Genomic DNA, 18,496 nt, shown 5'->3' with positions numbered 1-18,496 from the left:
ACCCACATACGCTGTTGGTACATCACAAAGTTCACTTGGCGCGAGCGGGGATAAAACCAAGAATGCTATGCACCAGAGGTGAGCGCTCTAATCCTTCTTTACACTTCATGATTTGCTTTCTATTTCACCCATATTTCAGGACCACTAGACACGACAGACACATGAGCACAGAAATATCGAGTACAGTTAAAATTCCACAGTTGCTACTACAGAGAGGCTCAAAAACCTTAATATTCATTAGCTTCAATCTCGCAATCAGCTATCAAGTCACGCTGATTAAATTACACACAACAAGTATTTTGTTTATTTATTTAGTAAAAATATGATACAGCCAAAAACACCACTATTTTTGTAAAATATTTATTATTTTCATGAAGCAAAGTGTGGATATTCTATTTGGTTTTAGAACTATCGCTACTACACTTTTCATTGGAAACTAATAATTCGTGTTCATTATTTCTGTCTATTTTCTACAAATAATTTCCAGAAACTATTCAGAGTAAATGCTTCAGTTTAGTAATGTTTCATTAAAGTTTCCTCATATATTAATTATCATTTCAAATATTTATAAGGTTCCCCTTCCGATTAGGATAATGATTAGATATAAAGTTTCCTTTTCTTTAATAAAATTCTTGATAGTTGTAATACTTTGTTTTTTTAAAAAAGACTTAATTCTGGGTTTTTTTGGATACATGCAAATAAACTAGAATGGAGGGGGTAATAACAAAGAACATTATTAGAACAAAAAGTTGTTTAACGACTTGACAGAATCAAGGTTTTCTTTAAAAAAAGTACTTTAGGGTATGGGTTCCCCTTCGGTTAGTCTAACGATTAGAAATGAAATTTCAGCTTTTTATATATAAAATTCTTGATAATTATAATACATTTTTTTTAAAAAAGAGTTAATTCTGGATTATTTAGAAATATTCAAATAAACTAGAATGAAAAGGATAATACTAAAGAACACTATTAGAACAAAACCTTGTTTAACGAATTGACAGAATCAACCATTTCTTAAAAGATGTAGTATAGGGTATGGGATTCGAACTGATGATTGTGGATAAATATGAAACACTTGCGTAGTTCAAACTAACCATCTACTCTACGAAGGCATGTTAAATTTCGTTCCCTCAGTAGGCTCGTATCTGGAAATCACTACCACAAAGTACCTGATCGCATTGCATATTTTGTGGTTTATTTGTTTTAATTGTTTGTTTACGTTTCTATGATAATTAGGATAATTAGGGCTAATATCTATGATAATTAGGGCTGTGCAATATGTATAGTAATTAACGTTATGAAAGATTTACGTTGTATCTCTAATAAAGTATAAAATTCCCTCTCTCCTTTTTGTAAATTTCGCTTCACGTTTGCCACGTTTACGAAACTGGAACTTAGAATTTGGCGACGAAAGTTTCGGAGATTTCTTTCATTAATTGTCATGTCTATATTTCTTAACTTTTTATAGAAACATTTTTTTTTTTTTGGAAATATGTGTTTTCTTTTTCTTCATATTTCTAAGAAGACTTTTAACATTTTCTATTATAAGAAAGAGAGTTATTTCTATTGATGTAATTTTGAAACACATGCGACAGACATTCTAGACAGGAGTGTACCTAAAGTGCTGTGGACTATATTCGCTTTTCTAAGAATCCTATGCCGTAAACGTAGCAAACGCCTAGCGGCCTTCTTCCCTGTAAATATCGATCGTCGCTACAGCGAAAGCAGAAGGATTACTGCTGGTGTGCCACTGGCAGCAGGATTTCGTAAACTGGAAAGTATATCAAGAGTTGGGATGTTGAAATTACCATCGAGTAGCAGTGAAGAGTTCATTTTGGTCCACGCTGCTCCGGTTCGTCGCGGAAAATCGCGAAGGGACCAACACGAACTATGCCAATCATATGCATGCGGTTATCATTATATATTATTTTTTTCTTAACGAATTGCTCCTAAAGTGTGCCCCAGGGGTCAAAAGCAACCCATGCATCTACATCATGAAGTGAGAAATATTGAGATGAGTGCGTGTAATTGTATGAATTTAGACTGCAACTGTCGCCGATCATTTGAAAGTGAATATGGGAGAACCATGAAATAAAGAAAATTGACACTCGTCATTTTGTTATAAATTTGCATGGCGAGCGGATTTTATCTGATCCCAAACGGTTATCGTCGATTATACGCGGTTAAAGGTGTACTCTGCTTAGCCAAATTCAAGACCTCAAGAATATATTCCTCTACAAGCGACAGTCTATTCATCTAATCCGTGGGCATGTTGGAAAAGTACGCGACTTGTAACTCAAAGGTTGGTAGTTCGTCCCTTTCCGGGGTACTATTTTTGCTCGTTTAAAAAGTCTTTAGACTAAACTTAATATAAACAAATTATGCACATAGGCGATTTAACATATTTTCAGGGAGTAATTTTGTGGTTCATTGGCGTATCGTCACATCTCTGCTGCTAGTGTTACAATTTTAACAACGGAAGTTGGACCACCGTAGATGATCACTTTTTGGCGAAATATTGCTAGTTTGCCATCGGTGGTCCACACCCCTGACAGCACAATTACATAGCAGGCATATGCCTATCATGTTCCCTCAGGTACATGGGAATGTGTCCAGTATGCATCTTTGAGAGAGCAATCACATGGATGGCAAGTGAGAATCACAGTCTATGTCCGCCCTAAGCACATGCTTGACATGCACCTGGGGAACGTACCTAGTATGTTCCCCATGGCGTAAGCGTCAATAAATCACAAAATTACTCCCCCAAAATATGTTAAATCGCCTATATGCGTAATATGTTTACATTAAGGTGAGTCTAAAACACTTTAAACAAGTGAAAAGTGTACCCCAGGGTGGGCACTAACCACCAACCGATTCTATTAGCCGCGTGCTCATCCGACTTGGCCACGGAGGTGATGAAGAGAACGTCGCTTGTAGAGTGGCAAATTGTTGAGGTCTTTTGAATTTGGTTAATCAGCGTAAGCGTGCTCCTTTAACCGCGCATATCCGACGACAAGCGTTTTGGATCATATAAAATCTGCTTGGGTCCGGGAAGAGATACTGAATATCTCTGCGTGTACGTGGTATCTCAACACGTAAAAGAGAGGTAGTCCCGTATTGCTTGGACGATCCTACCGGGAGGGGGAGTCGTATTCCTGCCTGCTAGGAGGACCAAACGGAAACTGGAAAGGTCCAATCCCAGATACTTGTTCAACGGTACTAATTCCGTGAAAGGGAGGTAACCTTGTAGGATATGGGCTGGCTCCAAAGTCAAATGGCGACTTAACACGTACCATTGGATCCGGGATGAGATGCTCAACATCTCGACGTGTGTGTGCTACCTCTACACACGGCTGTTGCCAATTGAACGATAGAAGTAAGCAGGGCCGGGACACGAGCTCCCTCGGGCATTGCCTGGGGTTCCCGGATTGGGTTGGACTCTGCCGGGTTGTGGTCATACCGTAGGATCGGTAGCACATAGGAACTAACCCCAGGAACCTGGGTAACGGTGAACATGTGCGGGAAGTGAGCTCGCCTTATAACGCTCGGGCACCATGCCTGCCGAGTATGGTAGGGCCTGTCTCTCTAGCAGGACCGCCTCCACCAGTATGTTAATTGTAGGCACTCAGGACTTCGACCTGGCCGCGTAGTGGGCGTATCCCACTCCCTTAGTGAATGGGGGTCACACACTTAGGTGTCAAGATTAAGGGCAAATCTTGGCGGTGCACTTGTGCACGTGGACTTAAGTCCAAGCACGAGCAACCACGGGTGGGACGCGTTACATTCTCGCGGTACCCGTCCATCAAATAGGCCGAACTGTCGCTGGTATATTCACCATGCATACAATTAAGCGTGGATTAGTAGACCACTACAATCAACGTGTCTCGTTAACTCCGCCGTGGCCGGTCCCAAGACCGTGCTGAGAAAGGGGGAGGGACCCCCTGTGTATGGCCTGGTCACATGCCTTGTGGTGGCCCGGTAATCCACAGGGGAAGATAGGGTTTCGGGAGCAGCGTAAAACACGCTTCACTCTTGTCTATCCTGTGCTAAAAGCTGGCAACGATTATTTAGTTGTCGGTGTAAATCAGGATAACAACCTACAGGCGGAGGTGAGGCTTCCTCTTTCCTCCGAAATGGGCGACTAACTCGTGCCATTGGATCTGGGAGAGTACGTGTGACCTCATCATGTCCTCAGTGAGGTAGGTAGTCTCGACTGCCGTACCTGCCGGCGGAGGTGAGCCATTGGGTATGCTCCGAAATGGGCAACTAGGCCGTACTCTTGGGTCCGGGAGATAAGGTTACGTGGTGCCCCAACACATATGAAAGAGTGGGTAGCTGGTGTCTCCAAGAGTGTGGGCGGATCCAGTGCCCTACCGGGAGAATAATCTAGGTTGCGTTCTCTTGGGTTCCGAATGGGGTACTTAGTATCCTAACGCATACTCGTACTTCAGGAGTGCCGAGGAAGTGGGTCGCTCCTTCGTCCCAGGCTTACACATTCACTGGGTGCAGGAGCTCACGAACCTACCAGGGGAGCCGCGGCTCCTAAATGGCCATTGTCTTTAAAGGTAGACAGTCTGCATCAGCCATTGGGTCTGGTAATATACGGTGTACCTCTACCGTAATAAGAGGTAGTTCCGTATTGCTTGAGCGGCCCTACCGAGGAAGGGTGTGTGTGTCCCTTCTAATGTTGGCCTACACGTACCTATGGGCTTCGGCCAAGTAGCTTTGCTACAACGTGTACATGGTACCTAAACACGTAAAAGATAGATATCCCCGTATTGTTTGAGCGGGCCTACCAGGGGAGACACGGCTCCATAGGGGTTTTGGGAGACACAGCTCCCAAAACACAATGTTTGCCTTGAGCAAACGGTCTACATCAGTCATTGGCTCTGGTAATGTACGATGTACCTCTACCGTAACTAGAGGAGGTCCCGTATTGCTTGGACGACCCTATGGGGGGAGTGTCGGATTCCAGCCTATGGGCGACCAAACGGAGGTGGGGGGGAGGCCAATCCCAGGAATCTGTGTAACGGTTCTGATCCCACTAAAGGGAGGGAACTCTGTGAAATATGGGCCGGCATCAAACTCAAATGATGACTTAACACATACCATTGGGTCCGGAATGAGATACGGGATTATCTCGACGTGTGCGTGGTACCTCTACACGACAAAGCAGTTCCAGTTGAATGATAGAGGTAGGCAGGGCCGGGATTGAACAAGCCCGCCCGGGCATCGCCTAGGGCCCCAGATTTGGGTTGGACTTTGCTGGGCTGTTGTCATACCGTGGGATTCGGTACCATGTGGAGCTAATCCCAGGAATCTGGGTAACGGTAAGCGTATGAGGGAGGTGAGATTAGCTTGCCTTGAAACGCTCGGGCCCCATGCCTGCAGGGCATGGTGGAACTGACTCGCTAACAGTCTGCCTCAACCAGTAGGTTAATTGGTTGCACTCAGGACTTCGGTCTGGCCGCGCAGTGGGCGTATCCCACTCCCACAGAGAATGGGGGTTACATCGCTCAGGCGAGTCAGAATTAGGGGACAAATTCTGACGGTGCACTTCGTGCACGAGAATACGTACCGTATTGAGCAATTACGGGTGGAGTTCGACACATTTTAGCGGTATCTGTCCATTAAATAGACCAAACGGTCGCGAGCATGCTCTCCATGCATGCAACTAAGCGTGGCATAGTAGACCACTAGCATCAAAGTGTCTCGTCTCCTTCAGCCTAGCCGGCGTAACCATAGGACGTAAAACTTTCATTTCATTTCATTTTTTTTACCACTATCCATATATTTGTATAGCCACTTACGACTAAGGGAATCACATAACCGTTGTAACCCAACTTTGTAGAGCTCTTTATTGAGCATTTAGCCACCGAGAACTAATTCGTGAGGCACAATTTCGAAAGTGTTAAAAGAAAACACAACCAGTAGCACTTCTATCCGGGATCGGAATTACCTGATTTTCTAGGTTTCGAGAATCCAGGTGACTTGTTTTAGGGCAATATTACCTTGGTTTCGTGGTTGTCTCCGTAAACCTATTATTCATTATCTATGGCGATACTGGCCAGAACATCGGGTCGTTGTCATTTATTTCATTAAGTTTACTTGTGATTTTAACACTAGTGCTATTGTATTCCAGAATGAGAATCATGGACATGTTTATCAATGCACACCTTGTTTTTTTTCGTAAATTTCATGGCATGGGCCGGTGGAAAAGTTTAACTTGATTGCAATTTAATTGATAGTGAACTAACGGTCGGATCTCACAAGTAGATTGATCTTATGCTCGCTGTAAAACACGGTCGAGCAACCAGAGGGAATCATCCTCCACCAATATTCTTACTCCTTGGAAACGTACAAACCACTGTAAGATTGTTGTGAAACTTTTCAATGCATCACCGAATGCTTCTATTGAATTACTCTGTAGCCGCATTTCCAAGATTAAATCAAAGTTTAACACTATATTCGATCATCCTCTTTACAATCCAACACACATCACGTAGCATATCACAAGTACTCATGTTTCTCTCAACCATTTTTGGGCTTAAGTCAGCAATAAAGCTCTGACGTCATCAAATGATGTTGCCACATGTGACTGCGATGAGGATTCTAAGCCTGAATGAATATGTTTTTTTCTACTGGAAATAAATATAGCAGCTCTCGTATATTCATTCCACAATGTGATTCTTTTAATCCCATACATACACAACAAAAAATATTTCGGCAGCAAAATATATTTCATAGGAGAATATTTTGCATTTTGATTTTAAGGGGATATTTATTTTGATAGTAGCTCTGGTATATGTTCGTAACACCAGAATATAGGATAACCATAACAAATAACAATTAAGTATACCATGATTCGAAGTAACCCATATTACGACCCTATGCATGATACATCGGGCAATAACTCATGTCTGGAAGGTGACATTTACAGTATACAGTAAACAAGTCTGATGACATGAAACATCGAAACTATTGTGTTGAATATAAACTACCAATATAAAAGCAAATATTTGATTTGATAAATTTTCCACATTTGGAACAGTAAAACGAAATATGTATGGCTTTATTCATTTCAAAATGACTTAGTAATCTGGGTGTTACATGTCAAGTAGAAAGTATAACTACAAAAAAAAAAAAAATACTTACTGATGTGTAATGCTCTTGAAATTAGTTCCAGCATAAGGAATTGTAAAGAAGGGTGTAGATCCATTAACCATGCCGTGCATATTCCAGAAATTATTGTAGTTTACATCAACAGTAATAATGTGATTTGTAGCTGGTGCGAAACAGTCACCTCTGAAAAAATAATTACAAAAAAAATATTTAGCAGATTGCGAGGAACATAGACATAAATTTGGAGCTACTTGAAACAATCATTCTCTTTGTTGACGAATATTTAATAAAGTAACAAATAACATATTTGCCTAGGTTAAGGTTTTCCTTTCTTTTCTTTTATTTGTGACTTCCATTTTAATGACTGGGAAATAATATCTTGCGCCTCTGTTTTGATTCAGACACTGGTTCACGCATTTCAACAGGTTGGCAACAACTACGAAGATTAGAAGTGTTAATGTTCTCAATGGCATTGCGAATGTTCGTTTCCAGGTCTGGAATAGTTCGAGAATTGGTCTTGTATATAGGTAAATTATTTTCGGAAGAGCTTTGAGCACTCGTACGTGCACCTCTAAATTCAGTCTCACAGCGTGATGTTTGTACAACAGCGCAAAAACAATTGGCTAACAACTTATACATACTAACCACAGCGCTTTCACTGTGCGCAACTCATCACTCAAATTCCATGTTCCGGCTCGCTGACTAACATCGTACCAAAAGACATAGCTGTTCGGAAAATAATATACGTATACCTCTTTCTTTGAATAGCCCCATAGAAATGAATAGCAGTGTTGCCGGGTGCATGTAAATAAACGTTTTATCATGATAATTTCAAAGTTTGTTTTTCAGTGTTTTCAGGAATTGCATAATGTAGACAGATCCTTAACACACCTTTTGATGCACTGAAGCATCAGCAGGGTTGTCAATTCAGAGTGTTAATTTATGAAAACTAAGATTTCCCTAGTTCCCCCTTACAGAAATTTCATCCGATTAGCTATCGGTGGAAATGAAACATTCTTTTTTTCGCTCCATAGTTTCCAAGTTACTCCAACTAAACAAGCTGAAAATTAACGACTGAACATCCATACGTGTGAGTTATGAGTCAATTTATATGTTTTGCAAACAAATTGATATACACCTTCTGTTACATCTGGCAACACTGCGTGGTTGCTAGTGTACTTCAATCATTGCCTCCTAGTTTAAAAATATATGCATGAACAAGGTTTCATTTTAGTATAACCATTATTTGTGTATCGCTTCAGTTTCAAAATTTCTACTATCCCAAACTCCGGGTTGCATTGTATATTGGACACCCTGTATCTTCAGTATTATGATAACGCAAAATGAGTGAAAAATATCTCCCGATATCCCCAACTAAAATGAATCACAATACCTATGTGTATCAAGTCACAACCCCCTACTACAATTTTGACAGACCGGACGTAGACAAAAAGCCACCCGTATCTCCGAAATCATTATATTCATACACACATTCACACACTCTCTCACACACGCACACATACGTATCTATCTATCTATCTATCTATCTATGTATATATATATATATATATATATATATATACAGGGTGTCCGAGAAGTCCTTCCCTGATTACAAAAATTGATAACTCAGGCTAGAAATAAGATAGAAATATGAAACTGGTGTTGAATTGTTTACAAACTATAAAAGTTTTGGTCACATCAGTACACTTCCACATGAGCACCCTTGGTAGCACGTAGCACATCTAGGCGATATTCAATTTCCAGCCACACATTAGCCAACATCACTGGAGGGATCGATGCAACGACTGTGGTTATTCGTTGCTGCAGGGTTTCAAGATCTGGTACACGTGTTCGGTAGACCTCATCCTTGACATAACCCTATAAAAAGAAGTCTAATGGAGCTATGTCAGGAGAGCGTGGAGGTCAAGCTGTTGGTCCATCACGACCAATCCATCGCCCAGGAAATGTCCTATCGAGATAGGCACGGACGTCCAAACCCCAATGACACAGACAAAAACTTTTATAGTTTGTAAACAATTCAACACCAGTTTCATATTTCTATCTTATTTCTAGCCTGAGTTATCAATTTCTGTAATCAGGGAAGGACTTCTCGGACACCCTGTATATATATATATATATATATATATATATATATATATATATATATGTGTGTGTGTGTGTGTGTGTGTGTGTGTGTGTGTATGTATTGCCAACTCTTGAAAGCCTCGTGCGTGTGTTTTCTCGAGGTTCTCCCGTTTCCTCCCACTTTCTGCATTCCACCATTTTATTCATTACTCATTATCACCGTTTCCTTTAGCCTAACTGGCATAACCGTGCTACTTAAAACTCAAATTTTCATTTCATTTTCATTTCATTTCTTGAAGGCCTCAAAAATTAATCCTGAGGTTTAATGTCTATCATGAAACACATTTTGCCAATTCCCGGATCCCACGGCAATTTCTACCCTCCGATAATTTGACATTTTGGTAGAAATAGTGCATATATCCGAGCTATGAGAGTTAGCGTACCAAAGAGTTCAAAACTGATTCCGCATAGGGGCTCAACATCTAAAACAAAACATATTTGTTCTAAGTCTGAACTTTGTTTGACCCCCAAACTTGGACAGAACCGGAAATGACCCCGAAACTATGATAAATACTGCCAAAAGAACTATATAAAAAAGCATTTCTCTAACAACCTAGCCTGTGAGACCTATCCCGCATAATCCGTCTCACTGAAATTAGCTATCAGCATTATACATGTATATAGCTAGTTTCAACCCTCTATGTCAACTCTAATCAATAAATTTGGCACTGAGAAGAACGCCAATATCTTCCGAGCAATAAGAGTTGCAGCAAAAATAACTTAGAAATTGATTCCTTGATTCGAAAACGTATCATGATACATACCAAATATCAATACCCCATGGTAACTTTGACATTTCTTTCTGGGCCCCGCGCTATACCTATCCTATTTCACTCAGGATCACTCCAATGAGAGGTCGAGAATTTTGGAAAGTCTTCTGCTCCCTCCTGCAATCTACCTTCTCCAGTCCTTTCTTCCTCGCTCCTAAACCCCTTTCAAAATTTAATGCGGTGGACATAAGGCATGGAGTCTTCGATTTTCCCTGTTTACATAACGTTGCGTAAGCTAGCTATGGAGAAGGGAATATTATCTCTCTCTCTCTCTCTCTCTCTCTCTCTCTGTATATATATATATATATATATATATATATATATATATATATATATATATATATATATATATATATATATATATATAGGGATATCCAAAAAATGCAAAAAATTAAATTGTTCAAAATAATGCTTGCTCTACAATGCTTAGTTTTTTCTCTAGTTATAAGATATTTACATATTAAACTTCAACCCTATTGTTCAATATTTACAGGGGTCGCTCCAGTTTAAACCTTATTGTTCATGAAGTATTACCGCTGATATAATGTTACAAGTCTCGGGAGGAATATGCTGAACCGTATTCACCGTTTGCAAAGAAAATAGGGTTTTGGTTTCCAGGCAGTGGGAAAATATGTCTTCTTGTAGTACTGGTGCAATGGATATAAATACAAAAGCAAAGGAAAGTAGAAAGAGGCAACAAATGGAAGAACAAGCTACAGTGAATAAGGAAGGAGCAGAGTGTGGAACCCATTGGATTAACGTGGCAGATTATGAACTCTTTTCTTCTTCGTTTTGTCGGGAGTCAGAAAAGGATGATGAGAATAAACTTTCCCCCATCAATGTCGGTAACTGGTTTATCAAAGAGAAAAAGAACAGCCAAAAAGAAATATTTTCCGGACCCTAGACGTTGTAAGTGGTATAGATCGTGTTGGTCTTCCACATCGTTGTACTATGTGTGTGGCAGGAGCTGTTTCTGAAGCTCTTGGCCATGACCTGTCCGAAATCATATTATCTCGCAGCTCTATCAGAAGTTCAAGGAGAGTAATATGTTCTGCAGAAGAAAATAACTTCTGTTTAGCTGGACTTCTACTGTTGCACTGGGATGGAAATGTACTACCAAATATTGATGAATCCAAAAGCAGTGATGATCGTATAGGTATTGTTGTAACAGGGAGTAGTAAAGGAAAACTTATCGTAATCCCTAAATTGGAAAGAGTGACATTAGAGATGCAGGTTGAGACTTGTGTTGAAGCACTTCAAAAATGGAATATTGCATCACGTTTTAGAAGTCTCGTATAAGACAACATCCAGCAATACAGGTTCATATAAAGCGGCTTGTATTAGAAATGAAAAAAAATAGGAACTGCATTGGTGTGGATTGCATGCCGTCATTATGTTATGAAAGGGTGTCCTCTATAGTATCTCCAAATGTTTGTTTGGTCCAACAGAAGGTCCATCAACTTCATTGTTAAAACGATTTCACAAACAGTGATCATCAGTAAACCAGGATTTTACAAAGGCAAGTGATGGCCTAAGAAGTTGTGGTTCGACGTTCTCAGAAACAATGGAACATTAGGGAGGCTTTTGTGAGCGTTGTTGGACGATGGATGTTGTCCTTGACAACATGCACGTGTACATGTGGAAACAGTGTATTGAATTTAACACATATGTTTGTATGTGTAAAAATTAGGATAATTGATAGTGCGGCTCTCTTTGTGCTTTGTTGACAGAATCCTCGGAGAATATCTCTTATCCTGGAAAAGATATTCGGAGAATAGGTTTTTGTATTCAGGATTCTTGGACAAATGGGTTTCTGCTTGAGTATATGCAAGCCTACGTGTAGGAACAATGTAAGGAATTTCAGCACAGATGTTTGTATGTGTAAGAAATTAGAATAATTCACAGCTCGCATTCCTTTTTTTTGTATTAAAGATTCTCGGATAATAGGCTTTTTCTTTGAGTGGAAACAACGTTTTGAATTTCTAAGAAAAGTGTATGCTTGTTTGGGGGAGAGGTAGATCGCAGGTGTGCATTGTTTTTTTTTCTATTGTTGACAGGAATGTCGTTTGACCGTGAATTGTCGCGTACGCAGGAGAAAATTATTTTGGGAGCGCAGGTGCATGCTATTTTTCCTATTGTTCAAAGCAAAGTGGTTGGAGTGTTTACATGACCGCATGCACGTACGCAGGGCTTAAATGTTTTGTTTACTGTATAAATAAATGTTAAATTATTGAGAAAGGCGAATGACCTTGTACTTCTTAGAATTTATGTAATTCGAAGAACTTTATATAATTCTATGAATTTTATACTTAGATGTCGAAGATACACGAAGAATGTTTAACAAAATCATTAGTTTGGTTTATTATTTTATTTTTTGCTTTTAAATCAAAGTGCTTAAACATTTGTTTAGATAAAAAACACATAGGAATAAATGTCTTTTCAATGGTAAAGTAAAATAATAAGAAGTATGGAAAGATTAGTACAATTACCTGAAAAAGCGTGTAAGTGTTTGAATATCAATTTAAAAATTTCCTTGTCACATATGGATGATATAGAATTATTAGGGAAGAATTTAATGTGTAAATGTGCTGCAAATAAAGTGAACATGAATTGTATAAAGAAGGCAATACATGCGTGGAAAACAAAAGATATTTTACTATGTGCCACTTGCAGTTAGATATATTTTAATGAAATGGGAAAGGAATGTTTATTTTTTTTGGATGAAAATCTCATGAAATCCCGAATAAGATATATTATGGAAAACACAGATCTGGAAGAAAAAATATTTTGTACATACGCAAAATCACATTTTGTCGGTTTGCTTACAAGATAATCATTTTATAGGACTTACTTTAAATTATTGAAAAGTGATGTGATCTTGTGGATATTCTTCTTAATAAAGATAGAAGAAGGATTGAATAAAAACGTAACATGTACATAAGAAAGTTATTGTGTTCGTGAAAAAAAATAACATTTAACGTTTGTAAATATATTGTAGAAGATGAAACTTTAAAATTAGAGAAGAAAATATTTTTTACAAAAATTGGTATTTGGTGTTTATATTATCTAATATTAAAGAAGAAAAATTCTGGAAACTAATATGTGATTAATACTTATATTCTTTTATCATTTTCATACATTATTTTTTAGTAAAGTATTATTTCACATGTCTGTATTATATTAACTTTCATTATAGTTTATTCCATCTTAAGAATTCAGTTAAAGAATAAAAGAACTACTTGGAAAACATTGTAAACTAAGCAACACGCTTTTGACTTTAAAATTTTATTTTATGTCATTCATATATTTCAAGAAGTGTAATAATAAAATTAATTCTGAACGAATAATTTATTATGGATGATCGACAAATATTACTTTAACATTTTTTTTAGTTGTACAACATACATTTTACACAAAGAGTTTTGTTTTGAAACGAACATTAATAATTACATTTTATAATTTTCCAACACGAATTTTCAATTTTGAAAATTACATTTGAAATATTGAGTTTCATTTAATGAGAGGATCATACAAAGTATTGAAAATTACATTTTTTTGTTTACAACATATATTTTTAATTTTGAAATTACATTTTCAGCATTGTAACTTGCGTTTTTAATTTTACAACTAGCATTTCTTACTTTGTAACAAAAGAGTTTCATATAATGAATTATTTATACTTTGACAGCATATAATTTTATTGGATTTTAACGAAGTTGGTCAAAGTTGCCAAATGAAAACGATATAATATATAACCAGAATTTCATGTAATGAAAGGATCATACAAAGTATTAAAAATTACATTTTTTTGTTTACAAACACATGATTTATTATTTTACATTAATACTTATTTATTTAATTTAACGCAATTAAAAAAAACTGTATAAAGACTTGCATTCAAACATCATTTTCTGTAGAGATTGTATAACGAATTGTATAAGTGATCAATATTGTTTCACAATTTAAGTAAAGATTGATTGCTAGAGTGCGACAGTTATAGAGAAAAGAAGCACAGATTTGATACTTTGTCTCAGTTATTGAGAATAATTTCTTATTAGAAGACACTGTTCTTTGATGGTGTTAAGATTTGTTTATTAATCAGTTTGTGTTTTAATTATGCTTTATATAATAGTTTATTAAAAATGACAACATTGATTTTATTACCGAGCTTCTCTTAGAAAAAAATTTCATTTATAATTTTTAAATTGATTGTTTGTGTCAGTGAAATGTGTAGAACCTAATGAATGAAAAAACTTAAGTAAAAGTTATAAATTGTAAATACATTTATATTGTATAATATTTATTGCAATTTCGGACATAGAAACATTTTACTCTGATAAAATCGTTCATATTTGCCCGCACTCAAAAATAAAATAGATGATAACACTATATTTCTTCATATTATATGCGTTATTAGAATTTTATTCATGATACATTGAATCATTTTTAACAAATCTATACATTATTTTAATAATATGTTATCTGAAATAATGTAAATAAAATATTATGCGAAAAAAGTATTTGTAATTTTTATTATTTAAAATGTATTTTACCTATGTGTGTTTCTCTAAAATAATTTAGTTTGTGCTTTGTACGCAGACTCAATTAGTTTGTAATTTTGTACGCAGACTCAATTACTTTGTAACATCGTACGCAGACGCACATAGTTCGTAATCTGGTACGCAGACCCACACGGTTTTAATCTCATACGAAGGCGCACTTAGTTTGTAATCTCTATGCATAACATAATCATTGTTAATTATTAATTGGATCATTTGCATGACAACTTCTTTGGTTTGGATCGTATGCTAAGTTCTCTCCGTAGAACAGCAATGATGTGATCATATTAACTGAATCGTTTTACTAGGTGAACTCTGCTTATTTTGATCTCAACAAAACACTCGTCGACTTTTATCATCTCCTTTCCTACCTTTAAGTGTTTTTTGCTATGCAAACTCTGATTATTTATTCTTTCATGTCTTTTTAACCTCTAGTAATATGTTAGGGATCGCTTCCTGCTGAAGCCCAGAACAACATAGTTGTCAGCATATTAAAATTACATAGCAATATTAGCTGGTTCGTATGTTTTTCTTCTTTCCTTTTCATTAAAATCATTTCTCTTATAATAAATTACTCGAACACTTTGTGTGAGCGTACTAAAATTGTTCCGATATGTCAATTATTTTACGTATCTCTTGTAAACAAGTTCTGAACCATCTTGGATTGTGATCTAATAAAATTATATACTCTGATCATATTAAAATTCTTCCCGGAGCTCGTTCTTAAATTATTTCTCTTAACAGAACACTCTTAGAATTTAATATTTCCTTTCCTGTCTTTTACATATCGTTTGCTGTGCAAACTCCTAAGAGCAACATAGTTACGTATTAGAGATTATTTTACGTATCGCTTAGAAGCTCATAAGAACTCTCGAAGTCTCTGATTATCTTAATTGTTTCGCTTCCATAGGAAGTTCTGCGAACTACATAGTCGGGAGGGTATTAAAATTGCTGTGCAAACTCCGCTTATTCATTCTTTTGTATCTTTTTATCTCTCGTAATAATTTACTTGATTAACAATCTAATATTGTGATACTACTTAACACTGCAAGGATAGCGCGTTCTACTATTGTAAAACAGCTGTTCTTTTTAGAATCCTGAGCAATTAACAACGCGATCGGCCTTGAGCGGTTATATACCTTTCGCCGCCAAACTTCTGCACATTCCAGTCTTTTTTCAGCGCTTGCTCTTGCATCTGCTCCGATTTGTTACATGATTGCATTAGTGTTCTACTATTATAGATCGCGCGACTATTGGTTATTATTTCTTCGTATTAGTGATTTATTTCGTTTTATATTTTCACGTTATTTTTGTAGAATACGTCGTTGTATATATTCGAAATGTTAATGTAGGACAAAGAAAAATTGTCTTTGGTTAGAAGAGCAGCAAGTGAAAGTGTATTTGGAATTGAAGACATGGTGGAGCTCAAGGAAGATTTTGCTGAAGATACGTTGAGTGCAGTGATACCGAAGGTGTTCGGGACAATATACTAGATGAAGAAGAAAACATTCTAGTACTAGCCAGTGTTGCGGTCATGGGTCCTGCTACACCTCCTTCTCTCGACACAAGTGCGAGAAAGAAGTAGAGAGAAAGAAGTAGAACCTTTTCGCTGTATGTAGATCTAATAATGCCAAAAACTCACAAACTACCTACTTGAATATAATAACAGCTTTCCATAGGCTAGGCCTACAAGGCACTAATTTTATGTCTAATTGTTGATGAATTGATGATGTACGTAGCTTGCGGTAATGCTCTTAATATACATAGAGCAAATAAGAAGTATGAGAATGTCAAGGACAATAATTACACGATCTAGCTTTTGACTTGTAAAAAAACAGCAATAAGAAAATGTTTAGCAATGGAATATTTGCCAAAAGACATACGACGCAGAGAAAGACTTCTGCTTCAGCGAAGGTGTTCCGTTACCAGAACAAAGAACTTCCGCGGAAGGGAAATGTTCTCTTTTTCTCCGTTCTCGCAACAACTCAACAATAAAATACTCGTGGAAAATGCCGGATATGGAATTGTCCAGACCACCATCAGAAATGTGTGTGTGACCATTGCTTGCAGTAGGTAATCATTTATAAAGAATAAATCATTACATTCTACCCGTATGATCTATCACAGAAGAAGGTTTATTCTGTTAATTCAACACATACCTAAACATACATTTCATTTTCTGTTCAACATTGCTCATATGTTAAGATACACTGAGAAAAATCCATTATCCGGACAGCGGTATATTGTACAAATACAAGGATTCGTTATGTTTACTAAGGAAATCTGTACGGAGCGTACTTTATCCATATGCTACACAGGTATTGCCTTTTACCCGCTTAGATATTACATCATGTCGCTGCAGGATGTCTGATATCTAACAATCTTCTGTATTTTACATACGTATACGTATGTTAAATACTTCAGCTATATGTTATATACGTCCATCTGTGTGTGAGGTCCTGACCGCCTATAGACACCTCTTTCTTGCACCATAGATGACGTCATGAAAGAACAGTCGTTTGCTTGCGAGTTGGTTTATAAACGAGGTTGTTTACAAACGGAAAAGAAGAGCGGAAGGAAACAAAAGCCTGGGTAAGTGCAATAGTAAACTATCACTTTAGTTAAATATTCCATTAATTATATATTCCTTTAGTATAACTTGCTTTAATATAGTACTAAAAAGTAATGTGATTTATGACTACAATTCTTACTATTGTAACTCGTTAATGGTTGAGGAGAAAGGAATGGGTTAATCTGAATTTTGAGAAATCTTTGAATATTAATGTTTTGTAACTTTTTACATTTCAATGTACGCAAAATGAATGTTATGTGTTTATTCATTCCTTTTTATATGTGACGGTTTATTACTTGATAGAGATTTACTACAGGACTGCTTAACATAATTGCTAAGAAACCGTTTTCAGCGCGAACATTTTCTTGTGTAGTGAAGATTTATGATTTAGGTTTCTGGGCTTTCGGCATCAATGATCTTGTTAGCCCGTCACATGTGAGTTATGACGTCCCTCGGTGAGCACACTATCCGGGGAAAGGGAAGGAAGCAAACGGCCTGGGACCTATATGTTGGGTACCACCCGGCATTTGCCTGGTGTGAAATGAGGAAAACCCAAGAAAGCCTCATTCAGGATGGCTGGACTTAAAAGCTTTTGATACTTTTTCGACCGAGTGCCCCTACCGGAATCGAACCTGGGTCCGCTCGTACCGAAGGCGAGAGCGTTAGCAACTACGCTACGCGGAGCCACTTGTGTCTAGAAAACCTATTTTTACTAGGATATTTGCAACAAAATTAATTTCATTTCTTTCTTTATTTTTCTTTTTCTTTTTGTTTTTTAACAATAAAACAAAACATATTTTACAGCCGCACTGAAATTTAAAAACAGCAGTCAGGGAGAGCTCACCTTTAAGGTTCTTTTTGTTTTGTTTTGTTTTGCTTGTTATGTTCTCTAGTTAATTAATGTTTGAGTTACTGAGAATTAAAACATTATTATTATTGTTTCATAATTTTGGAACCAAAAATTAGATGTTTTTCTTTTTTTCCTTGTGTTGACGTCATTGTGGCAAGTTGGGGTGTTTGTATCGTACCTTGGCATTAATTTGGTTACTAGCACATAGTTTCAAGGTCATAAGTTGTAGGCCGCTTGAAACAGCTATTACACAGTTTGAAGAGTTAAGAGTGTCAGGCGTTTGACTTGCAGCTTTCGTTACAGCGTCTAAATTGCAGTATTGGATTGCGTCCAGCTTCTATCGCTGGTAAAAAAGTTATATCGCTTTCGTAATATGGTAAGAAATACAATGTAACAGTTAGGTATAGTATATATGACTAGTTTAATCAGTCGGAAATTACTCTGTTTCCTTGTCTTATTCTTTCGATTATGTTTAAGT

At 37.1% G+C, this 18,496-nt stretch overlaps 1 protein-coding gene across 2 annotated transcripts in view; it reads right to left on the bottom strand.

The window, feature by feature from the left end:
* The window catches only part of Apoltp (Apolipoprotein lipid transfer particle), a 6,186,292-nt gene that overhangs the window by 1,705,025 nt on the left and 4,462,771 nt on the right, over positions 1-18,496 (bottom strand). For both annotated transcript variants that reach the window (XM_081762641.1, XM_081762640.1), the window contains exon 45: positions 7,156-7,305. In XM_081762641.1, coding sequence (XP_081618767.1) covers positions 7,156-7,305 — 150 coding nt within the window. The remainder of the gene's footprint in view (positions 1-7,155; positions 7,306-18,496) is intronic.

This window comes from Thermobia domestica, chromosome 6, assembly GCF_964235325.1.
Source record: "Thermobia domestica chromosome 6, izTheDome1.hap1.1, whole genome shotgun sequence".
NCBI classification, from domain to species: Eukaryota; Metazoa; Arthropoda; class Insecta; order Zygentoma; family Lepismatidae; genus Thermobia; species Thermobia domestica.
This window is presented reverse-complemented; position numbering and strand designations above follow the sequence as displayed.